Source organism: Semicossyphus pulcher, unplaced genomic scaffold, assembly GCF_022749685.1.
Source record: "Semicossyphus pulcher isolate SPU_LCO1_2020_fin unplaced genomic scaffold, fSemPul1.0.p SCAF_26, whole genome shotgun sequence".
Lineage (NCBI taxonomy): Eukaryota > Metazoa > Chordata > Actinopteri > Labriformes > Labridae > Semicossyphus > Semicossyphus pulcher.
Window position 1 is genome coordinate 6263809 of NW_027211700.1, and position 25616 is coordinate 6289424.

Here is a 25616-nt window from a genome sequence, read left to right on the forward strand (position 1 = left end):
TCCCTTTCCTATTGCCTCTGCGTCTCGACACCGCTACCTCTCTATTTCATCATGCAGCTTCAGAGGCTTGAGAGAATACAGGACAGACAAAAACAAGTTTGAATGTAAGAAGAGCTAACAAAGCCGGGGTTGTTACTGAGGGCTCAGTTGCAGCAGCTAGAAGTGGCAAAGCGCGCTGGAAAACAAAAGGTAATCCAACTGCCCTCCCGTCGGGAATGGAACCCCGCTTTCCGATTTGTAGCAAACAGAAGAAAACAACACTGCCCTACTTCAAATTCTCACAGTACTTTATGTAACAAGACATTTTTAATTTTTCATGCCTTGTCTTCACCTTAGACAGAAGTTCTCACAGAAGAAACAAGATGTACAGATTGAACCTGTGATGATTTGCAGGATGTTTGTGTCTGCACAGTTGCGTGCAAATATAGAAGGGATTTAATCATTTTCTGTTTTGTTTAATCTGCAGCAGTCTGGTTTAAAACAAGACAAAACTCAACTATGAATGTCTGTGTTTGAGCCACTGCAAAAGCCAGAATGAGGTCTGCAATATACTAGGTCATGCTTGTTCTTAGCTGATTGACAGAAATACCTTTTGTTATGTGATTTTGTGCAACATTTACAAAGGCTTTCAGTGCTCGTTAATTCCAAGTGGCAACCTCCAGTGTTAAAAAATTAAGCCATTGCTAAAAGCTGCAGTTCCTCGAGTGTCCACTTGAGGCTCCAGAAGCCAAGAAAATAACATTACAGCAGATTTTTACAGCATAAATAAACATGTTTACAGCCAGTACCACAGACTGTATGAAAAGATGGACGACATGACAGCTCCCTAAAACTGAAGCCAAACCCTCTCTATCGCCCTCTGCTGACTGGCTGCAGTATAGGTCATCAAGCCCACCTCCTCCATGTTAACAGATGGGACATGAGTCAAACTATAAAATCAAAATACACAAATACACACCAATTATAGCTAGTTATTATCATGCTGATTTATGTCCAAGTGTTTTTCTGACAAGTTTATTTTTAATTAGTTATTTGATGCTGTAAAAATGATTGACAGCTCTGTTGACAAATACGGCTCCTGCAACGGGGCTGTTCCAGATTAGCAGAGTGGAGGAGAAATGGCGAGAGGAGAAGTAACAAAAACAATCACTACAGGGATTGAAGTTTTCATACCTGTTAATGTCTGTTTCAGACCAACACAAAGAAGCTGTTCTGGCGAGCGAGATCCTTGCTGTTATATTCGGTGAGTTAAGTGTCTCTACTGCGCAGACTCTGGCTCCAAATGACGTCACAATCGCAAGATGGCTGCACCTATCACAGGGGCTATTTTGGCATCACTTTCGTACAATGGGAGCAGATGGCGACGCGTCGTCCATCTATATATACAGTCATTGCCTCGTACAAAAAAAACGGTTTACTTATAAATAACTAATTTTACTGTTCAAGATAACTGTACGTTGGGTGAATTTCTATTTAACCCATTCAAATTGAGCCTTAAATTAAAGGGGCGTGGTCACTTGAGTGACAGCTCACACTATAGCTGTCTGACATCGACACAGTTACTGAACTTAACTTCGCCCGTTTGTGTTGTTGGAGCCTTTTGGGGATTTTCTTCATGCACAAATCGGACATCAGTGTCTCTGTGTGATTCATAGAACCATCTGGTCATGCAAGAAGTCTGTGCTCCAACTTTTCGGTGAGTTAAATTCTAGTATTATTGTATAGATATATTTGCACCTAATAGCAGGTATGCTGCGCTCCCTATAGCTGGCGTTTAAGCTTGCTCAGTGTTTATTATATGTTTATTTATTCATCAGCCAGTGCATAGGAGTCAGAAGTTGTTGGCTTTTCCTCGGAGAGTGATGAGAACTGTTATTTTACGTTTCTTGGTATGTGCTGATCGAGTCCACTACTTCTTTAGTCTGATAAATAAACACCTGCAGTCAGTCACCACCACAAAAAGAATCTCCTCTGTGGGAAAGTTAAACTAGCTCATTCACGAGCCAATGAATCAGCCTCAGGCAGAGACTGTTTAGCTTTGATAACTTGGCAGTTGCCAACCCCCGAGATCCTCTCCAGCTCCACCCTCTCATCCAAATATGGTCACTTGGCATGAGAAAACCAACATGGCGGCGGCAAAATCATCAACTCCAGGTTTTGCTAGATGGTGGCTCAGTCTGACTTGGCTTGGGAACCAGAGGGTGGCTGGTTCAAGTCCCGGTATGGACCAAGCGTGGAATTGGGGCTGGTAGCTGGAGAGGTGCCAGGTCCTTTGCTGGGCTCCGTCGAGGTGTCATTGAGCAAGGCACCGCTCCATGTGCAGCCCCCTCACTCTGACATCTCTCCGTTAGTGCATGTCCATGGAGTCCTGTTTGTGCAGGTGTGTATTTCGGGCCTATGTGTGTGTAGCATGTTTGTATATAAATAAAGTATTGCTTCTTCTTCTTCTTTATTTACGCAGTCGAGAAACCAATGGGTGACGTCACGGTGGCTACGTCCATTATTTTCTGTTGACAAGCACATTGGCCTTTCATGATGACCGAAAAGTTGTCTGGTTAATGAACACATTTTTTTATTCTGTTAGAGGAAGGATGTGTTTCTTCCAACAAAAGTTACACACTTTCACTTAATTAAGTTAATATGATAATTAATGAATTTGTTAAACTGAAAGTGTTAAAAATGCCATATTCATAAATCTAATCAAAGACTTATAAGCTGTTTGGTACTGTTATCAATGTTTGTTTTGTTTACACAGTAGTTCCCAGCAACTAGCAAAGCATGATTTCAAACAAACCATTGTGTTGCATGGTTCAGAGAACAAATCACTCGGAGTCTCGGCACATTCACTCCTAATCACTCCTTTTCTAACAACAAATAAAGTGTGGAAATATTGCAAACATTGTTGAACACGATGTATCTGAACTTAAAATGAGACTTTTGTTTCATAACTTCATTTCTTCATGGCCCCAGGTCATGCTGGGAAGCTCCTAATCAGAGGGATGTAACATGACAGCGGCACATCTCGTCTATGATGTCTCTTTTATTTTAATCTGTCCCTGCTGTTGCATTTTTATCTTCAACATAATAGGATTTCTAAAGGGATGCTGTTGTTGATGTTGTATATTGCATTCTGGGAGAATTTAATAAAAACATTTTGTTATTTTGTTTTTCGCCGGGGGTCAGCCCGACACACGGGTCTGTATGTGTGAGTGACGGTACTTTCACAGCCATAGAGAAAGAGTTGCGACATCGCAATGGCGAATCATCGAGCATATTGCACCTCCACTGTCGCGACTCTCTGTCTATACGGCTCTGGATACTTTTTTCAGGGAGTAGGCGGGGCTGCTCCTCCGCTGTCCTCACCTACGTCCGCAGCACGCACCTTTTTTCAAACACGTCATCGGCCTCATTTTGCCCACAAAAGCGCACATTGACCTGATGCGGTCAGCCACATACTAGGTTTTGACCTAGTCTTGTTCTGTGAATCAGTCTTGTCTTCACCAGCCGGGGGATGTACACATGAGAATTAGCATCGTACATTGCAAAAAAGTGTGAGTAACAAATACCATGGTTTTGTTTTGTATGTGCAGTTCCTATGTGCACGATAAAAACCTTTCCTACGCATGTTTTCATAACAGACGCCCGCGATACTTAAATGCAAAGCAGCACAATGACGACTACAGATGCCCGGAGAAGAAAAAGGGGGCAAACAGGCCAGAGACATATAATTCAAAGCATTTATTTATATGAAAATCCAACAGATAGCATCTTTAAATGTGATTCAACAAAATCTCCATCCAATTTGCTCGACCTCATTGCAAGCTGTGCTTTCTCTCTCCGCCTCTCTTTCTTCTGGCTTCAGTGTGGTCTTCCTTTTTCAATTTCAACCTGTCAGTCAGTCTCTCACCTATTCTGCGCTGCTGCCGCTCCTGACCTCCTCAGTCTGTCACAGATTTCCATCATTTCTTTCTTTCCAGCATCTGCATATAAACCCGAAACCCTCTCGCCTCCCCTGGCAAGGTGCTGGAAATGGAGAGAAAGTGGCGAAGGCGTGATTACGATGTCAATTCATAAACACGGCACCCCGAGAGACTGCATGGATGAAAGCCTCAATGCCACTGGAAAATTACTGACCCAGCCGGGACAAGTCATTCGCTACACAGTGGAGCAAAACAACAAACATTCAGACGCACAGAGCGAGAGGTATGAACCCGAGGTAGGTAAGTAAGAGGAAGTGGAGAGTGGAAAAAAGATGGGGGCAACTCAGAGGTGGAAGGTGTGTGTGTGAATGTGTGTTTATACCCCCTCTACAGGTGGTCCGCCCTACGGGCTGCAGGCAGCAGGAGAGAACTGTCACTATTCAAACAGATGGAAAGCGACTCACCAGGACTGAGAAAGGCTCGGAGGGCAGAGAATAGAAAGGCCGGGTGCCGCGCACACGCAGGACACACACATACACACACACAGCCATTTCATATGTTCTTGAGCATCAGGTGGCCTGCGCTCGAGCCCTGGAAAAATACCACCTGGGAAATGCCACACAGCTAGATATAATCCATTTGTTTGGGGACCCACAGCATAGCATAAAAGGAGGGGATCCATTGATATTTAAATGGTGTGTGTGTGTGTGTGTGTGTGTGTGTGTGTGTGTGTGTGTGTATGTGTGTGTGTGTGTGTGTGTGTGTGAAACAGATGAAGAGAGAGACACTCAAAGGGCTGAAGCTGTATGTCTTCCTGCGACATTAAAGTGTGATTTTTGAGACGTAGCGAGGGATTAGAGAGTTGATTTTTCTTTGCATTTATGAGGCAGAGACAGTGTTTCATATCTTCTCAATATATTCCAGCATGACTCATGAAAGTGGTGAAGACAGAAGAGAGAGAGAGAGGCTTGTGCAAAATCATTTGCAGTTTCAAGACACAGCTGAGGTTTAAGACAATTATTAGAATTCTCTTTCAGCGTTTCACAGGCAGTCAGGAGGGGGATGTTCAGCAGGTGGGGAGGAATTTATTTTACATTTAGATTCCAGTTAATCATTAGTTCCTGTGCGTTGTGACTAGTTATAACCTTGACATAAGGTACAGGGATAAATTAAAGATTAGTAGTGGCAAGAGATGCTGTTGCAAAAGTACCGGGGCGACATTTACACTGCACCATCTGTCTGCTGCCGCTTTTTAGGCTGTCCCGATTAGAAGGCTCCTTCAGATGTGGCGGACAAATGCGTCCTCCGAATCCCCGGACCACTGTATCCCTAAATGCATTGTGTGCCAATTCAAAGGTAATGGCGGACTTTTAAACGACCGAGGAATACACTTTGAAATGTAAAAGTTTTTGGTTTCAGCTCAATTGAATAGCTTACGTTACACATGTTTAAGGAAACGAATGGGCTCTTTAAACAAATCATCTTAAAATAATAGGTTAACTTACTCAACGTTAGTTATGCTAGCTACTTAGCCCACAAGCCACCTATTGCTAGGCGACAGGAGCGATGTTTGGTGACGCAATGGTAGACCAGACCGTCTCATTTCAGTTCGGCTTTAGCAGTCTATGCAGGCGATGAATGGAGCATCCTCCGTGGACCGCCCCCTTTGAAGGCTGCGGCCCGTGGATTGAGACACAGCTATTTATTGTCATATTGCCCATCCCTAATTCAAACACCATCCAAGTAGCTTTATCCAAAACTAAACTGCAGAATTTATTTGTTCCAATCTTTAAGGATACCATCACTGCAACAAACTAACATCTCTGTAAGGCAGTTGCTTTTTACAATCAGCCCAACCTTTATCCACAATCTTTATCCACCGCCTACCTACTTAAATCCAAAATCCCTCCTGACATTTCAAACCAACTGGAGGGTAATACATCCAAGTGATTGGTGGATAATATGAAACCGAGTGCTAAAACGCTAACAAAATGTCAGCTGCTAGCTTAAACCATTCGATTTCAGAATGTCAAATGATTATTTTAGAGCCATTTGTCTACCAGGAGATTTTTCTTTATTGTTGATCCATATCTGGGTCCCTTCTCTTTCCCTTTTTGAGACATGGCCTACTGAGTGACCACTAGTTGAATGCTTTGATATTAAAGTGGAAGATTTCAGTTTCGTTCCCTCTAGCGGCACCTTATGGTGATAAACGGTAAATGTTTTTTAGACTGTTTGCCTTCATCTGAGCGTCCAATTTGTTTCTTTTTCTTTGGATTTTCACTTATTTTTGAAGTTGTATCTGTAGTCATCCATCTTTTCTTTGTTTGTTCAGCCATAGTAGATTACTGTTTACTCGCAACACTTGCAGAGAGCGGAAAAGCAGCCGCTTAGCTCCGCCTACCCTCTCTGGCAGACCAACCACTGCGTAAGCCTCAACCTTTACAGTTTTCCAACCACATGACTGTCAGAAACCTTTTATTTTATTGCCTAATAAATGTTACAATTTCATTTAGCCGACGCTTTTGTCCAAAGCAACGTCCATCTGAGAGTTAATACAGCACAAGCAACGATCAAGACAGGAGGGAACAACATGAGTAAGTTCCAACAAACAGCTTCGAGTCCGATTGGACACAAGCTGGGTCTTTAGCTTAAGTGGAAGGGGGCTCTGAGGACCGAATGGAGCTTGGTAACTCATTCCACCACCAACTGAATCCACTTAAAGGCTCTGTTTTTGGGCTCCAATGTTTTAAAAACAATGTTCTATACTTTGTTGGTGGTGAATCCCACCAGACAAAGTTTGTTGTCTAGCAGACAAAAGTGCACCTTCATGCAATACAGAGGTAATGGAGAGGTATGAACAGTCTCCCCTCTGGTGTGGGCAGGACTTGTGCTCTCTCTCTCTCCCTTTAGTATCCGTCTACCGTAGCACAGTGACAGCCTTAGAGTGAATGAACTTGACATGCCTGACCTAGAACTGACAAAGGCAGAGCTCCAACCAACCCATGCAACACCTTTGCTACACGAAACACTTTGAACACCAACTGCTCGCTACATCCTCGTCCTTGGGTTTAAAAATGGGATAACAGTTACATACGGATGGAAGATGTATCTGTTTCCAAATCCCATGTACTTAGAAAATTAGGGTTGAGAAAGTTATTAAAGATTAACATTCAACCCTCATTAGCCAACTACCACCATTGCATCATTGAGTCAGGCAGCAAACCCCATGCAGCAGCTCCATGGAGCCTCTCAGCGAGCAGCCCTGATGAGAATAAGAGGCTCTTATACAAACATCGAGTGTGCTCAGCTTTATAAATATGAACCAGGGTAGTGTTGGAAAATAATGAAGTTCTGTTCCCTTGATAAAAAAAAGAAGAAGAAAAATCTACTAAGAACTACTTTTTTATTATACGCACAGAAAACAAAAGAGAGAATCAAGCTCAGATCTCACAAGAAGACATCCAAGTGTTTCCTGGCGCAGCCTCGTCATATTATTTTAATGTAATCCTTTAAATATTAACGCTTTTGTGTGTAGTAATTTGTGTTCCTCTAAGTTCAGACCACATTTTTCATCAGCTCATGCTCCGCGTTGCAGAGATGATGTTGAAATATGTCCCCGCTCTCTGCCGAGTGTCACTCTGTTTATTTTCTCTCTGTCTTTACTCTAGAGGATAAACATGCCGGAGCGTTTTCTGGCTGTCTTTTTTTTTCTTCTTTCCAACGTCTGACTCGAGGCAATGGAAGCCTTAGCAGGGGATGTACTCATTCTATAAAAGAATCACACCAGTACTGCTGTATGAGAACAATAATAAATATCCAAACATGTCAACACATGAGCACATAATCTTCCAAATCAAATCACATCATTATTATCTTCCACTTCTCAATTGCTGTTTCAAAGATCAAGAATGAAATGGAGCTTTTAATGCAACTTGCCTCCAGAGAAAATAACAGCATCAGCCCGAGCGTCAGCAAAAGCAGCAAAATGACATGCATTTATGTTGGAAGACCTCTTGTGGTCATAGCAGTTGTTACTTGTTCGTTACAGCAAAGGACAAAATAGTGGTGGGTTGTTAAAGAGCTACCAAGTCCGCAAAGAGAAGTGGTGGGGTTGGCTGGATTCATCAACGTTGGTTTCTTTCAACAACGACCGTTTGTTTTCCCCACAGTATCATTATTGTTGCTGCTAATGCTAATAGTAGACCTGTTAACTCCAACTGTTACAATTACTATTACTAGACTTCATTATTACTATGCTTCTCTTGCTCACTTGCTAATCTTTACACTAGTGTGCCACTATTATTGGCATTGTAATCATAATATATGTATTACCTGTTGTTGTTGATGTAGCAAGGACATATGTTGTTGTTGCTCTCTTTGCCTGTCTCTATCCTGCATCTCCCTCTATCCCACTTTTCGACCCATCCGACCAGGCAGGCGGCTGTTATAATAAAGTTAAAATAAAGTTTTTCCTTGCCAATGTGCCGAATGTTGCTAAGTGCTGCTCATGGTGGATTCATGTTGGGCCTCTCTTTAAATAACATAACAAAAGGGTCGATCTAGACCTGCTCTTTCTGTAAAGTGTCTCGAGATAACTTTGGTTATGATTTGGCGCTATACAAATAGAATTTGATTGGTTTGTTCACTGACCTTAACCCAAATGGTGATATTGAAACACTGACAAAGATGATTGCCTTACCCTAATGAAGCTGTAAGTTTGAGCCAAACCACCATATTTCCCATTTTTGTGTCTAAACCTATCCAAACCTTACGTACAGCTATGTCAGATGCTAGAAGCTAAAATGCTAACGTGACTGTTTTGAAAGAAGCTGACAAACACTATTGCCTTGCTGATGTGTCAAACAGAAGGTATGGAATGATGCCTTTAACATTTCATTTGGACGGCTTGTTGCATTTCCACCAACGTGCCCCAGAATTTATATAACGTTGGAAGATCAACTCCTGTATTTAAGGTCAAGCTGGAATTTAAACCTTGAGCTAGTTTCTTAAACTCTTAACAGACATTGAAAATGTGAGAGACCCCACACATGACGACGGGAAATGACAGCTTTTTGTTCCTGTAGTTCCCAAACAGCACACCACACACTAACAGATTCATTCACCAACAACCAGAGTCCGACTCTCAACACGGGAAATCTCTCAAAATCTCTCCATTCAAACACAAACATGGCGGGCGACGGGCAGGAAGAATTGGCGATGATAGTTTCGGGACATTTTACTGAAATTGCCAAAGAAAAAAGAAAAACTGGATGAGGTCATAGAGAAGGCTGTTTACTTTGTGCTTCGCGTTTGCTTTTGCCGGCATGGCTCACTCCTTCTTCAGTCAGCTTGCATCATTTCGTTCCACGTGGCAATCCGCAGAGTGCGTGCTCGGCTGTCCTCTGGGTTCCCCCCACACAACAATAAATCAGGTCGTAAATACTGAACGTTTAATACTCACGATTTGAAATTCTTAAGAGCAGATCAGAGGAAGTAAAATCTCTAACATGCCTCACACCACAGGAACATCGAGATCATCTTTAGAACCATCCAAAAATCAGATCTTTGATTACTCTTGTCTGAAGGGGGGGGGAGTCTATTATCAAACCAAAAAGGTGTGAGTGACAGGAACATACTATAATATATACTGTTGCATTCTGACTTTAGGACAGGAACCTTTTCTGACTGTTATTCCTCCTAACTGTCCACAATCAAATGAGCGCAAAAATACTTAAAAAGCATCGGTAGTTTTTAATAAAATAGAAAATTAGAGAAATTTGTAGCAACCTAATATTATGCTGCCAGTGTCAGGCTGTAGTTGAAACTAAGCGCTTGGCACACAATATTCTGACTGGTAGAGGCCGATAGTTTCCTCCTGGACTTAAAGCATCTACATGTAATTAAGTGAACTTCTCTGCGAGCGAGGTGCAGCGGAGTGGCTTGTTATGCAGCCGAACTCGGCCTCCCCTCCGACGGCGTTCCCTGGCTATGAGCTCGGTGTGGGGCCCCTCCACTCTCAGAGACAGATGTTAGGCCTTCGCTCGACCATCCACTCTCACCATAATGAGAACTCAAGGGGGCCCGGGCCCACACTTACAACAAACACACACCAACACACACACACACATGCATGAACAAATTCAACACCATACCTGCTTTTCCACATTCGCTAAAGAAACAGGAAGAGACGTATAACCTCAGCAAAACACGGGAGCCAAACAGCGAGAAGCAGGAGTGGTGGGTGAACCAGAGGTGGCTTCATGATTTAATAATGATGTGCTTGTTAGAGAAATGAGTGACCTTCACACGCATACACACGAGCATCCATGTTAACATAGTGTGTCTCCAAGTGACAAGATATTCAAATAGAGGGCAGGAGAGCGAAGGAGAGGTGTGGGGGGGGGCCTGAGAGCCAGTGCGTGAGCGTCTCCTGCCAGCCATTTTTGAGTGTTTAATGAATGAACCTTAATTATTCACCAGCCTATTATTAGCTTCCAGCCGGCGATGTCCGAACATGTGCATTGCTGTGCGTGCATGTGAGGTATGACAATACATCTGCAATTTTGTCCATACATTTGTCCATATATGCTAATGTACTTAGATATGAGTGGCAGAGAAATGCATTAAGGGTATGCATGACGTATGTGTTTGTTAGCATGCCATGTTTACGCTATGTTATTAATGCTATTGCTATGCTAATGCTTGGCTCTCGCAGTCTCTTCAGGGTGCCTTTGGCCTTGATAAAGTACACCCAGCCTAATAAAGTCAACAATAGCAACTCCGACAGCAGAATTCTGATGTAAAATTCCATCTTTTAAATGCCCTTAACCCAACGTCTTTCAACGGAGAGACTCTCCATGGGGTCCGTGTAAAAGAGGCAAAGACTGAAAGACAAAGAGAAGGCAGAGAGACACATCCTGGGGGAAGGGAAGAACAGTGTGATAAGACCTGGCTAAGCCTCGCCGTCTGTAATTACCTCCACGCTAATGCTACACCAGGAAATCCCAGCAGGAGCATGGAAGAAGATGAGGAGGAAAGATTGAAAAACATAAAAAAAAGAGAGGAGAGATTGAATGTGTGATATAATAGGCTCCGAGATAAGACAAAGGCAGACATGGATAAGGGTACGATGGCGGGAGATAGAACAAAAAAGTGAACACAGGGGGAGTGTGAGGATGCAAAGCGCTGGGAGGTGCAGGTACACTGTGACCCAGATCCTCCTCCCGCTAACAGAGGGGGAGCTGCTGCAGCCAGGCTACAGTGTGCCGCAGGACCAGAGAGCAGGATGAAGACATACAGGACACAAATATGAGCTAAAGCAGCGTCTGCGGCGTGACAGCTGGTCTAAATCACAATAAACACATAGGGACATGCAGGTTTGAAAACAATCAAATTGTGACAAATTTGTTTTTTTCGTTAACTGCAAGAGCCTCTCGGGGTTGTATATGAGCTGACAGGTTCTCGCACTGCCCTCTCCCTTTCTCCTTTGCTCTATTTTCTCTCCCTCTCTTTCTTCATGGGAAGGGAGACACGAGAACATTTGTGATTTCTCCCCAAACACACGCGGACAAATGAGGCCCTGAGTGTCCCGTTAAAAAATGAAACAACCCAGCAGAGAGTTCAGGCCCCTGAGGATTTAACCTAGACACAGGTACATGCACGCACGGGCACACACACAGCCACAGACACACATGAACGTATGCACACATGTTTGGGCATGCAAATTAGTGAACCTGTGCAAGAGCCACAGGGAACGGGTGTGCGCTTTATCAGAGGGGAGAGGGAGAGCTCACAGTGCGTGCCACATATGTGTGTGTGTGTGTGTGTGTGTGTGTGTGTGTGTGTGTGTGTGTGAGAGAGAGTGGCCCAGTTACAGCAGAAGGATAAAATTGCTGCATCCGTGACAGGCCTTCTACACAAAGCTTGTCCCACCTGTTCATTTCAAGTGCTCCACCTGTGCCTGTGTGTATCTGTGCAAACAATCGCCACAGATGCCTTTGCATGAAGGACACTATATCATGTGGACATATTTCAAGTGTGATGGCATCTCCTGTCATAAGTCATAACACACCCAAACACACACACACACACACAGTGGGGTGCAGACACCTCTCCATAAACTCATCACAAAGCCGCAGGATTCATGGATCATTGTGCAGAGATTTCTGAAGCAGGTTTAAAATATGGCCGAGCAGCTAGTATGTGAGAGTCGTTGGCCACAACTCAATACTCTACAGACTGTTGGAACTCTTTATTTTTAGATGCTTTACTGTTCTTGGCTCTTTGCCACTGGTGCTAGAGAGAGTAATGGACACACACACACACACACACACACACACTCACATACATATTTGTTTAATTCTCAATTAGCGCTTCCAGTTTCAAGCCGCTGAAAGCTCGGTGTGAAAACTTAAAGGTGCCATGTCAAAGGTTCTTTGCATGCAGGCAGTTATTTTTACATCCAGTGTTTTTTCTCTGTGCGTGGACCCATACTGAATCTTTCTCAAACAATTGCAAAAGCAATGTTTAAAATATTCTAAATCTTTCATTCAACCATATTTGCTCGTGTGCAGTCTTCTTGTTCATTGCATTTATATGCCCAGTGCTGTTTCTTTAAAGAGGGGGTATTATGTTGTGTCACATTTTAAGACATATATATAATGTTACAGTGTTGGATGTTCAGACTAAACGTGGATGAAGTTTCAAATCTGTAGGTAAAAGTATGTTGGAGTAATCCCCAGGCTTCTCAGCTCAGTCTGCAGGCTGCTGTGAACGCCGGGTGTCAGACAGATTTTTTCTGCAAGCTGCACTTTGTGATGCCTCAGCAGGCTTCAGAGAGCTGGCGAATCAGAGGGAAGCGGGCTTGTAGGGGCGGGGTTTCTTAAAGGGACAGAGATGACTCATGTCGTTTCAGGCTGTACGAGGGCCTGCACAGAGCATCAGTGTGAGTTTTTTTTAACTGTAAATTATGTTAAGCTACTCCACAGGTATCACAGAGTGAAATATGAAGCTTGAAATTAGTACAATATGCCCCCTTTAAGGATAACTGCCATCAACTGTCATGCCAAACAACGTAAAAACCTCCAAAAGGAAGGTGTATCACTCACCTAAATCAGGGACTTCCTCATAAAAACATTTATCTGTAGCAGCGGCCAAAAGTACAGTCAAGGGCACATTCAATCTGAAAATGGTGTTCAATGTTAACTCACAACACGAAATACTCTGCAAGGACTTTTCAGATACGATTACTCTTGTTTGGGTGGTGTGTCAGAGGTTTTACCCATCAGCAGCAACAGGTATGTAAGAGCTGCCATATCCAAAAAGAAGGTGCACTTGAGTAAAGCAGAATACACAAAAGGGAGTTCAACACAACACCATATTCGTTTAAATAGACATTTTGCAGCATTTTGCCTGGTCTGAACGCGCCCCAGCGTTTGATCTGTGCCCTTTGGAGCGACAAAAGTCCTCCCTATACTTCACAACAGCGCACATGCAAAAGCACAAATACAGAAATTATACGTGAAACAACCAAAACTGGACTTAATTCAGCAGAAAAGTGTGCATCCATGTGGCAACATATAATTCATAGTAAAGAGATGACTAAAAACAGGTTTTTTCAGGGCCCTTAAATGAGTCAGACAATCCCATAATCCATTTTTACATTATCATTATGTCTCCCTATGGAAGAGCTCAGTGTTGAAACAGTGCTGCTGAGCACCGTCATTGAAATGCTGCACATTTCCTGGCCATTTTCACCCGTCCATCTGTCACTCATCAGTCACTGCTCAGCCTTATCATAGCTGTGACAGGCTGTCAGGTCCCTGGTGTGTTCTCACATATCTCCACCCCTCCAATATTCCTGCACACTGGTGTATGCAAATGGCCACTCACAGTGAGGCACGAGCTAATGGAAAGACAAAATCGTCCTGTAGGACTGCTTTCAGCACAATGGATAGCTCCATCGCTGCAGTTTCTTGCCGAGTGTCATTGGCTCATTTCAGGACCAAGGACAGTGCCAGACACTCGCTTCATGTCTGCTTTTGTGTAACCAGACGTTTGTCTTGCAATTTGCAGTATTTCTAAAGGGGGAATAAAAACAGCACTCAGCCATTGAAACAAACAATGCAGCTTTCAAAGCCTTTATAAAATTCTTGGATGCATCAACACGTATTAAAAATACATCGTCTGGGTAATACTGAGTATAAAACACAGCTAAATGTTTGCATCCATTCTTACTTAAACATAATGGCTCATATGTCAGTGAACGTGAACAGGAAGTAGGGGTTGGGACCAATATCTACCTATCACATGAGGGTGACAGATATTGTAGCACCGGCTGGCAGGCTGGGCTTACGCCAGCGGGGGCTGACAGAACTAACTCACAACAACCAGCAGCGCTAAATAACATGTCTTTTATCAGCGCTGAATCTGTGGACCTCCGGCTGATGGAGGATTTAACTGCCAAAAAGGAGCCAGACACTGAAGCCTCCACAATTGGAGAACGTTTATCTGGTTCTGTTTCCATGTAAAGAGTCCTTAAGAAAGCAACAGCATGCGTTCTGTTATTTGTTTGTGTGTGCTGAGGCATGTTTGGGTGTATAGCTATAAGCTCTGCCAGCTCCTGTTCAGCCTGTAAGTGGCTAACATATGGGATGACAACTGTTGCCTTCATGGGGAAATGGACGGATTAATTGAAATTGAGCACAGATAGGAGAACAGACACGAGAGTGATGAGCTCTTAACACAATCATCAAGGCAAAATCACGCTGGGATTGGTTGTGTAGTGTGTATGTGTGTACTTGTGTGTGTTTCTGTTTGTGTCTGGATTTAGCCTAATGAAGGAAATAAGAATTAACTCTTGATTAATGTGTCTGCGGGCAGTCCAATACCTGAGGATAATCATCAACCAAGCAAACCATTAGCAAATACACTTTGCTAACTGTTACTAAACGGGTTGTGTGTGTGCGTGTGTGTGGACTGACAAAGAGGAGTGTGTGTGGCTACTCACAGTGCTGAAAGAGACAGCTAATGCTTATACGGGGCTGACCTGAATATGGGGCTGTATTGTAAGCAAGATCAGCTCCAACACTGACGAGACGGACAGAGGTTTCGGTAAAAATGCTCATATGAACAGCACACACTGAACAGGAAGTTACATCATTTCAGTTATGACCGTAAGTTATGTCTTGATTTCACTGGTTTTACAGCTCTTAATGCAGGGGAATGCATGCAGTACAATGTTCCTTAAAATAAGTAGTCAGGGACGCTGGTTTAGCTCAGTTAGTGGAGCAGGCGCTCCATAAACAGAGGCTACAGTCCTCGACGCACTGATCGCATCTCGACTCCCGGCCTTCCGATCATTTGGTGCGTGTCTTCCCCCGTTCTCTCCTCCACACATTTCCTGTCTCTCTTCAGCTGTCCTATCGAATAAAGGCAAAAGCCAAAAAAATTTATTTAATGTTTATTTGTATAGGGACAAGTATGAAGCAAGTAAACCGATGCCACACACTACAGCATTTATAGCCTTGGCTAATTTTCCATGCCCGTCCCTAGATGGGCCTTTAAAATACATCAAATCGACGACAAATCACAGGAGACGGTGCAAAACAGACTCAACCATAAAACAGATATAACCATACAGGATACAAAATATCCTACAATAAAACTTGAGCTCTGCAGGTATGGCATTCCACATATTGATCCCCTGAACAGAAAAATCGCCTCGTCCAAGTGATAACTTACGAAAGGGCACCTTATAATGATGCTGCACGTGTTATAGAGCCTGACAGTCTCAGTGAGACCACGAGGTCACTGAGCGCCTGAGGAGCCGGATGATGTAAGCATTTATGGACGAGTTTTAGATTAGCAAATGTAATAAAATTTCCAAAACTTAACTTTTTTGAACACCACAGTGATGTGATCTTATCTGCTTCCTGTCTAAAATCTTTATGGCTTTATTATAAATAATCATCAGAGGCTTGATTGTTGAAGATGTTGAGTGTTGACCAGGAGGTTACACAATAAGTTAGATGTGAACAAATCATGTGCATGAAACCATTAGCAGCGTGGAATGGTCAACAGTCTCCCATAAGCCTAAATGCTTTGTGATTCTGCTCACTGTTTTCACATGCTCATCAAATTTTAGGTGAAATCTAATCGTCTGGAGCCTGCTCAATATATTGTCCGGTGCTCTTTAGGTTTAACTCAGTTGCTTCTGATGATGATGAGATTGATACTCTCTTATGCCTATTGGTAAAAAGAGAGCCAGAGCCAGCAGCCAGTTAGCTTAGCTAAACGGCTCGTAGGACAGCTGAAGATGGACATAGGAGAAGAGAGTGGGGGATGACATGCAGAGGGCAGAGGGCGGGAGTCCAGCCTGCAGCCGATGCGTTAAGGACTGTAGCCTCTGTGCATTGGACGCCTGCTCTACTGCTAAACTAGCAACCCTTGTGTTCATTTGTTTAATTGACTTTGACAGGGTAATGTTTTTGTTAATGGATTTAATTTTATTTTGTGTTAATGTCTATTTTCTCTATACTGTTTCGGCTGTGCTGTTTTAATCTTGTTCTGCAAAGAGGGGCTGCATGTTTGTAAGAAAGGTGCTACATGAATAAAGTTTGATTTAAAAAAAAGTCTTTCCCACAGCTCACCCAATGTGTGCTAGAATAGGCTGCATCCCCACGCAGATCTGCACCATACAGAAGGTATAGGTATGTAAGCATGGTTGGACGATAGTGCATACTAATCACACAAAGTCAATGCCAGCTAAAAGCCGAGAGCCGCGTCTGAGCTACTCAGCTTCAGTCTGCATGTCCATTATGAAAGTCTGCACTCAACTCTGAGTGCGCCACTTGTCAAGAGTGAAGATTTATGAGTCACAGAGACAAAGATCTGCAGCTTTCTCTCTGACCCTCTCTCCTCTATCTCGTCCTCTAACTCCCTCCATCTTCCTCCCTCTGATCATTTCCTCTGAGGTCAGCGAGACCCAGCTGGTGGAGAGGGACAGGTCAGGCACTATCTGTCTGTGTAACCCTTTTCTACTCATCAGTGTGTGTGAGTGTGTGTGCGTCCGTCTCACATCTGTGTCATCACCCAGCGCTGAAAAATTGAAGAGAGTCCACTGGTGAGATTGGACTGGAGGTAAGTGATTGGAGCAAAACAGGAGCAAATGGATGAGAGGAGGACTGAAGTGGTGGCAGAAGGAGTCCTTTGAAAATCCTGGAGAGCTCTCGGGTGTGGGTGTGTGTGTGTATGTAAGTGGTGGTTTTTTCATGTACTGTAGAGCATGAGAGCAAATCACCGAAGGAGCATGGTGAGAGTCTGGTAAGAAACTCAAAGCGTGTAACAAACTTGATTATCCTGAAGAAGTGGAGACTAAGTGTAGCGCTGCAGTGATGGCATACTTCATGCTTTGTCTTTCACTTCAATGTAACTTCAGAAAGAAGAAATAAACTATGTAGCCAAAAGTATGCACACTCCCTCTTCTAAACTTCTCTCCTGTTAAATTCCTTTTCCTTTATTTTTTGTATTGTAAGACCTTTACCTTCCCTTTCCAGACATCCCCTCCCTCTCCAAACACACCTTCAAGACGAGAGCAGAGACCTAAAAGTCCAAGATTCAAATCATCAGTCAAGAGGACCCCGCATGCTTATTTTAGTTGCATCATAGCACACAGAGCAACTTATTCAAAGCATGCTTTTGGGTTAGGATTCAAAAAGAGTTTTGAGCACACACAGCTCCCTAAAAGTGAAGCCCAACCCTCTCTATCGCCCCCTGCTGACTGGCTGCAGTATAGCTCATAAAGCCTGCCTCCTCCATGTTAACAGATGGGACATGAGTCATACTGTAAAATCAAAATACACGCCAAATACATTTTGTGTGCTCAGTTTTCTGAGAAGTTTAGTTTTAATTGGTTATTTGATGCTGTAAAAAGGATGATTGACAGCTCTGTTGACAAATCTGTCTGCAGCCGATGCGCATGCACATGAGCAGAGTGGAGGAGGAACGCTGAGAGGAGACGTAACCAACACTAACACTACAGTCATACCTTCCCATATCCCCGCCCTACCTCTCTGAGCTCCTACACCCATATACACCCACCTGTGCTCTCAGGTCAGCCGATCAGCTGCTTCTGAGTGTGCCAAGCGTAAGCTCAGAGGGGACCGTGCCTTTGCTGTTGCGGTTTCAAAGCTGCGGAATGATCCGCCTCTGCACATTACACAGGCCTCTTCACTGTCTGTTTTTAAATGTCTTCTTAAAACCCACCTCTTCATCTTGACCTTTGACACCTTGTAAGACGTTGATTGTATTTGGATTTTATGTCTATTTTATTTTATTTTAATTTTTTATTTATTTTTTATCTATTTCTATTTATTTATTTGTATCTCATGCCTCGTGTGAGCTGTGTCTTTTATTCTTCTGTACAGCACTTTGGCCCTCTGTGGTTGTCTTAAAGTGCTTTTGCTGTTGAACGGCTGAGGGATCGGGAAGTTGAAAGCGTGTCTTGTTTAGCGGAAGGGGGCGGGACGTCAATGCCGCAGCTCCCACCAAGCCGATCTCTACTGCGCAGACTCTGGCTCCATATGCGCGAGATAGAAGAGCACATTTTGGCTTCACTTTTGTACAGTGTGAGGTGGGGACAAGTTTTCCGTCATTGGTTTTGTGCTGATGATATGTAGAGTTCTCCTCCTCTCCAAAATAAATGCAGGGTAATTAAAAACAGTAAAAACACGGTGTAAAGCAGTGAAGCTCTTTGGGAGGGATGCCGGGACTGTGATGCAATCTGCTGCTAACTTAAGCTCACTAGCAGACTCAAACATCTGTTTAAATTATGCACTTTAAAACCAGCGTTATGTGAAAAATTAGTAGCAGATGCTTTTAAAATCTATTATTAACATGTAGAAAATATATATATACTGAAAGAGGCTGATACAGGAGTTTGGTGTTGGGTTTTAAACAGCTAAATTAAGTTGGACTGACAACGATCCTGGTAGAGCCATAATGGAGATTCTAACTTAATTCTGCAACCCACTCAGGCCTCGTCTCAGATCAGATCCTCTCTCTCTCTATCTCTCTCTCACACACACACACACACACACACATTGCTGGGTAAATCAATGGGCCTTGGCTGTCTGAATATCTGTTTCCAAGTACGGTCAGCCGTGACCACTCAAAGACAGCGAAGAAGAAAAAACAAAAAAAGAACGAAGGAAGATGAGACACCCACTCGCTGTGCTGTGCAGCCAGTTCTGCTGAACTACATGCTCATGCACGCTGCGACTCCTTAACCCTCCCTCATCCCTGCTACTTCAAGACGATACAGTCGGAAGGGATAAAAATACAATGGTATTTGCAAAACATAGTCAGATATGTAAACAAAAGAGCGTAAAGTCTGTGTGATACCTCGATAAGAACACTACTCTGAGATGCGATGAGGAGTAAAACTTGCTTTCATTTGTGACTTTCTTTGTATGTTTACAAGTCGACAACAAACACCCACTCGTGCTACTCTGCGTTCATCCCTTACTTAACACTGAGGCGGAGAGAAGAGGCTTGATTTCTCATTAGCGATAAAAACTGCACTTAAAACTTAAAGTTCAGAACCCCATAAGGAGCTTTGTGTTGCTCGAGTCACACGGCCCGCTGCAAAGCCTCGTTTTGATCTAGCAGCAGTAATCGCGGGATCACAGGAACCCTCCCTCTCCTCCCGGTGTGAAGACGATAGCTTAAACTTATCCACCCTGGCTCGCTCCGTCTATTGTCTCTGCTGGTTGTAGGACTGCGCTGGGATCAGTGGCCTGGCACCCCTTCCATCGCCACGTCCGCTAAGCCCACCGACTCCTGAAATTGCGAGTGGGGCTGCACCCAGATCAGTGGAGCTTTGAAAACGGGAGACAAAGCAAGTGTTTGTAAAAAAGAAAAATCTGTGATGTTCCTCCATGCCGCTGAGCCCCGATTCCAGTGGCCGCGCGGCAAGGATTTGTGCTGCATCCTGTGTCACAGCCTCATCGGAGGATTTATAGAGTGCTCCCATAATGCACTTCCTCTCTCCAAAGGGGGGACATAAATCTGCCTCTGTTTTTTTTGTCATCCCCTCTTTTTTATTTGCTAATGGGATCCTCAAATGACTATCCCCTTGGCTTTCTTTATCCCCTCTACGCACACACACCGGCTTACACCCCCAGACACACATACCCTATATAGAACCCATAAATTATAAGAGCTGTGTCAATTAATCCCGGGACTTCACACCCCGGCGTCAGACTCTAGCTAAGGCCTCCTCAAAAGGCGGAATATTACATTCTCACTGTTTGCATGTTTACTGACAGAATAAAAAATGTACAGTGTGTTTATCTGGATATAATAAAGCGGCGGAAAGGTTCCACCAACAAAGAGACACACAGTGGGAAGCTGAATTAAAATATACTGTGCTGGTAATGAGCTATCTAAATTCAGAGTTCATATTGCTTGGAATTACACAAAAGCGGAGCTCCGGGCAGCACTGGCAAGAAAAAAAAAAACAACTCTACAGCTCTTTCTGCTTCAGTGCCAGAAGATTCTCCCTGTCGAGCGGCGACACGCTCCGTCCTGGGGAAATCGTTTGAGCCACAGCATGTATCTGTGAATGCAATAATTCTTTTGTAAACGACATCATCTCCTCGCCCGTTTTTTGCATACTTGGCGGCTGTCAACATGTTGGCTGCACTCTATCACTCTTCCAAAACCCACGCAGACACACACACACACACACACACACACAAGAGCTCTGATTACTGACAACTCTGAAACACATACTAAGTAGACACACATTAAGAAACACACACTAAGTCTGAATGGATGACTAGAGGGTGACGGTGATTAAAGGAAGTCGCACGTCCACGCTTTCCTGGATGAAACGGTGGCTAAACAGAAGATGACAGCAGCGGCGGCGCTTCAAAGTTATCTGGGAAACAGGTTTGCATATTGGCGCTACGGAGGCGGATCCTTTGCCACACTTGACATGAATGCACCATTTCTGTTGTCAGTTCGGAAAAAAAAAAAAAACGGAAATGGAGAAACACATTCAAGGGTGAGAAATAGAAAACGATTTAGGAATGTTGCTTTTACGGGTTGTGCTTCCCGCCAACTGTGACAGGAAGCGGGAAAAGGCAGCGAGGGTCAGTGTAGCAACAGATCCAGGAGACAATAGCCTCGTATTTTCCCCTGGATTTAACTGCACTGTACAGTGGCCCTCGGGAATCAATTAGAACCGTGGTGCGCTTGGTTTTTCAACCCCTATTGACTCAGCAGTAATTTGTTTACTTCACACACAAGCTCTGGGTATAAAAAACAATAAATCCTTCTTACAATGCAACTCTCCTGCCGTTTCCTGCCGTATTACACATGTGATCCTATCAGGTCATATCCCCAAACAGGTAACAGTGTCTGCATGAATGCACAAGCACAGCACATGATAGTCATCCCATTGTTGCCTGCGAGTAAATCCGTTTTAAATGAAAGTGCATATGAGGCAAAAGCCTGACCTCCGGGGCAGGTCAGGGCCTGCTGCAGCTCTATTAGCATATGTTTTCCCTCCTCACACTACAAAGATAGCAGCTGCAGCCAGCCAGACGACCAGCAGGAAGGCTTTTCACTGTGTCAGGAGGCAAGGAGGATGAGCAGCTTATCGCACTTTTGGTGTCTCTCCGCCGCCAGACGAAACTGACAGGTGTCACCTTGTTATTTCACACTGTGAAAGGCAGCCGGGGTCTACAGGGAGTTGATTAGCACGAACCTGTTGCCGCATTTACCCGCTTACCTACGGCACATGCCAGGCTCGCGGGAGGATTGAGCGGTCCCCGCTGCAGTGGGGATTCTGGTAGACCTAAAATTAGCTCAGCAGTGAAGTGAGACTGCCAGCAGTATGGTGCACATTTATGACATCTGGATGTCATTATCAAATATCAGTGGCTTTGGGGATTATTCAACCCATGTTGCGGGATTTTTATCAGCCTGCCGATAAATCCTACAAAGGTTTCATTGACATGCATGGTTTTATTCATGTAAACGGTCCTGCATTCTCACACAAACTCATGCAATGATCAAGTGCCATACAAGGCTACTGATAATCATTCACACAGCACAGGCTGTGCCTCCGGGAGCCATTCGGCGTTCAGTATCTTGCCCAAGGATACTTCGACATGCAGACAGGAGGAGCTGAGGATCGAACCACCGACTGGAAGGCGACTCATCTACCTCTAAGCCACAGCTGTGTATTGGAAGCTGCTGCTCAAAGAGGCAGCCCTATTTATAATGTGAACTGTGTACCCTTATGTGTCTGCACAGGAAGTCTACAGCACAGCCAATCAGATTTGTGTCTCATGATCATCCTTTGTTTGTTTCACTTTTGGAGTGAGAAATCCCATGGGTGTTGTTTTTATCAATCCAAAATAAGCGTTTAAACTTGCTGTCTTTGTTTTAATTTGCACGTGTGTCTATTTCTATGTACGTACGCTGAGAGCAACTCAAACCAGAGTCCTATTCCTTATAGTATACCTTGTCAATAAAGCTGATTTTCAAATTTAAACACATCTTTAATGACACTTGATAAAAATCACAGAGATTATCCGCCCCACTGTCTCCTACCTCTTCCTCTCAGTCCAAAACAAACCCTAACTGGAGTGACATAATATCTAACACTGAACCAGGATGTTTCTCCTGTGGCTGCAAGAACATGACGTTGCACCGACTGTCACAAAAAAAAACTGCAAGCACGTCAATCAATATTATAGCTGTGCCACATGAGATTAACCCAAAAAATAGGCTACAATAAGGTCAGAGTGGGCTCAGTGTTGAGCGTCACAGGAACACTAAATCTCCGTGGAACAACTGTAGGGATGGCACTGAAGTGGAGCAAATACCCTCAAGTGCTTTTAAGGGCTGCTCAGGTCCACAGAAATTAACTGTCCAGTCTCCGCAAGTCCAAAGAGGAGCAATAATAGAGGGCAGGACATCAAACACGTAGACAGACTGCACAGATAACAGTGTCAGACATTTCTCTGCATCCACGCACACTCATCTCTCCGGCCACGTTCACCTCCAATCACGCCGTAGCGCACTCGCAGATGCGCATCACACGCAGCAGGCAAGTTGCCCTTCACCTACCGTACCTTTGGTGTGAGCGGCACTCAACCCCAGAGCCACTACAGCCAACACGCCGGCTATTCTCAGCATCTTCTCGGTGGAGATTCAGCCCGAGGAAGGAGAGGGACTACGGCAACCGCTTTCCTCTTCTCTCCTCTTTCTTTTAGCTTTTCCCCTATCTCTTTTCTCCTTCTCCTTTCCGCCCTCTCTCTCTTTCAGCGCCTCAGGTTCTCTCCTCCCTCTTCCAGTAGAGTGTGGAAACAGTTAGACTGATATGTGGGACAAGACAGGCAGCGTGGAGTAGCAAGAAGAACACCGGGTGCCCGCAAAGCACCTCACCGCACCGGAGCCGCGCGCGCGTCCGCACCGCAGGTTTGTGTGGACCGTCGAGGCAGCAACAACTAAAGTGGTTTCTGCTGAGACGGGACCAGAGAGCAGCGCACCCCGGGACCAGACCGAGCGACGTCACAGGGTGGAGAGAGAGCTCTTTTTTTTCCTGTCTCCCACCCCCCCCACTCTCTCTCTCTCTCTCTCTCTCTCATCCTCCCGCCCTCCACTCTCTCCTCCTCCCATCTTCTATCTCTGGAGCATCCCAGCCCACTCCAGCTCACCACGAGTCTGCCACGCTGAGGAGGGATGCATAATGATAACAGCTGTTTTAATAGACTCAATAAACACGTTTGTAGATTTAAAAAAACATGACATTAAATGCGCAAAGAATATATAATAATCATGTACTTCTAAATGCTTATAATAACAATTTTAAATGCATTATAAACTCAGTTAAAATCTCATTCTCAAGGCGTCAGATAGCGACGCTTTGTCACGGCCGTCACTGTTTCATACAGACGCAAAAGGTTCAGGCTGACGGATCTGAATGTAAAGCGTCTCATGGCAATATTAAACGTTCTGAGAAACAGCCAATGGCGTAGTAGATAAAAAAAATAGGACAAGTCCGCTTGGGGCCGTATCGGGGCGATGTCTGGGCAAATCAAAAGACAGCGGTTCGAATCCCGTTTCAAACCAAACCTAAACGCCTAGTTATTTTCAACTTTGCAATGTTTTCCCACGTTACCATATAGTTTTTGTGCCCAAACCCAACTAGAGAAACCATTTAAAGGGGCCGTATCTTTTGCATGCATGGGTTTCACATTTTTTGGGTGTTTTGGGTTTCTAGGTAGAACCTTGCTGTCGCTGAAATCGACCAATCGTCATGTCATTCGCCTCAGGCTGCCTTCTTGCTCTAGCTTGTAGTCGAGTCGTTGTCAAGATTTCACTTTACCATTCCGATACCTCCTGGCGATTCTGACTCAAACAGGCCGAATAACCGTTCGTAGAGCTGCCATGTTTTCTACAACTTTGGAGTGACGGTGACCCAATCCCTATCTCCACCCTAGAGTCCCTGAGGGTCTGAGAACGGATGACCTGCAGCATGTATTTGTGTGTCTTACAGTGTCTACATATTTTAAGATCAGATAAGCTTTATTTAACAAACTTCCAAAAGTCAGAAAGGCATTAATGTTAATAATTCCCGAATATTTATTTGTTGTCACTTACAGATAAACGTATTTCTGGTTCCCGTCACCGTCCACGCTCGCATTGTTTACATTTTTTTGTTGTTGTTGTTCAAACTTTATTGAATACTACTTCAATGTACGAATATTTGTTTACATTTAGTGGGGGGCTGGACAATCACGTTTGGCTACGTCACCAAGTTCGCTATGAACCACAGGAAAGTCTGCAGACATGCAGACTCACGGAACGCGTTGAAAAGTTAGCATCAGAGCCCTCACACACTTGCTGATCTGACAGTGGGACAGCACTAAGCACTCACACACATACTGGGAACGTGCCTCAAAGTCTGTGAGTGTGGAGATTGGGATTGGGCCGTTGCAGTGCGGCCACTCCGCTACTGTCAGCCAATCGTGGCTAAGGTCTAACCTTTGAATGGCATAACGGCTTGTTTGTTTCAGGAGGACGGAGAGGCTCCGAAAAATAATTACATTAAAATATGTTTACAATTTTTAAAACGAACCAAACTTCACCAACGTGAATCAAAAACACATTACAGAAGAACATTGATTGCACAGCTCCAATATGTCCCCCTTTAATGTCAACAATGTGACACACTGGAAGGAAACAGATGTCGCCCTTCAGACGCCAAACGGACGCGACACATCGTCCTGATTCAAAAACCTGGCACGAGCGCGTCACTAAAGAACACTACGTGCAGTAAGGCAGTAATTATAATCAATTCCATATCAGTGTAAACTCACAATGCATATCACAGACACATATGTGAATTCATTAGCCTGGTATTTTTCTGCCTGAAGATGCAATTAATCTGACTAAAACATCATCATTATGAAACGGGTTGAATTTGTAATGCAGGCTGCAACAGAAATAGAATATTAACATCCAAATGTAGGCCAGTCTTGGCACTTCCTCCTTTTTTTACTTTTAAATTCAACTTTTTTTTACTCTTCAAAAAAAAGACAACATTTTGGAATTTCTTGTAACTGCTTACCATCAGTGGTATTTCTGCTCTAAAAGGATTTCAGCTTAGCCTAA

At 44.0% G+C, this 25616-nt stretch overlaps 1 protein-coding gene across 1 annotated transcript in view; it reads right to left on the reverse strand.

Moving 5' to 3' along the window:
- LOC138604611 (calsyntenin-2-like) overlaps nt 1-23408 on the reverse strand; it is a 298135-nt gene extending 274727 nt beyond the window's left edge. Inside the window, exon 1 of the mRNA XM_069676563.1 lies at nt 23072-23408. Coding sequence (XP_069532664.1) covers nt 23072-23135 — 64 coding nt within the window. The 5' untranslated portion in view covers nt 23136-23408. The remainder of the gene's footprint in view (nt 1-23071) is intronic.
- Between the last annotated feature and the right edge of the window lie 2208 nt (nt 23409-25616).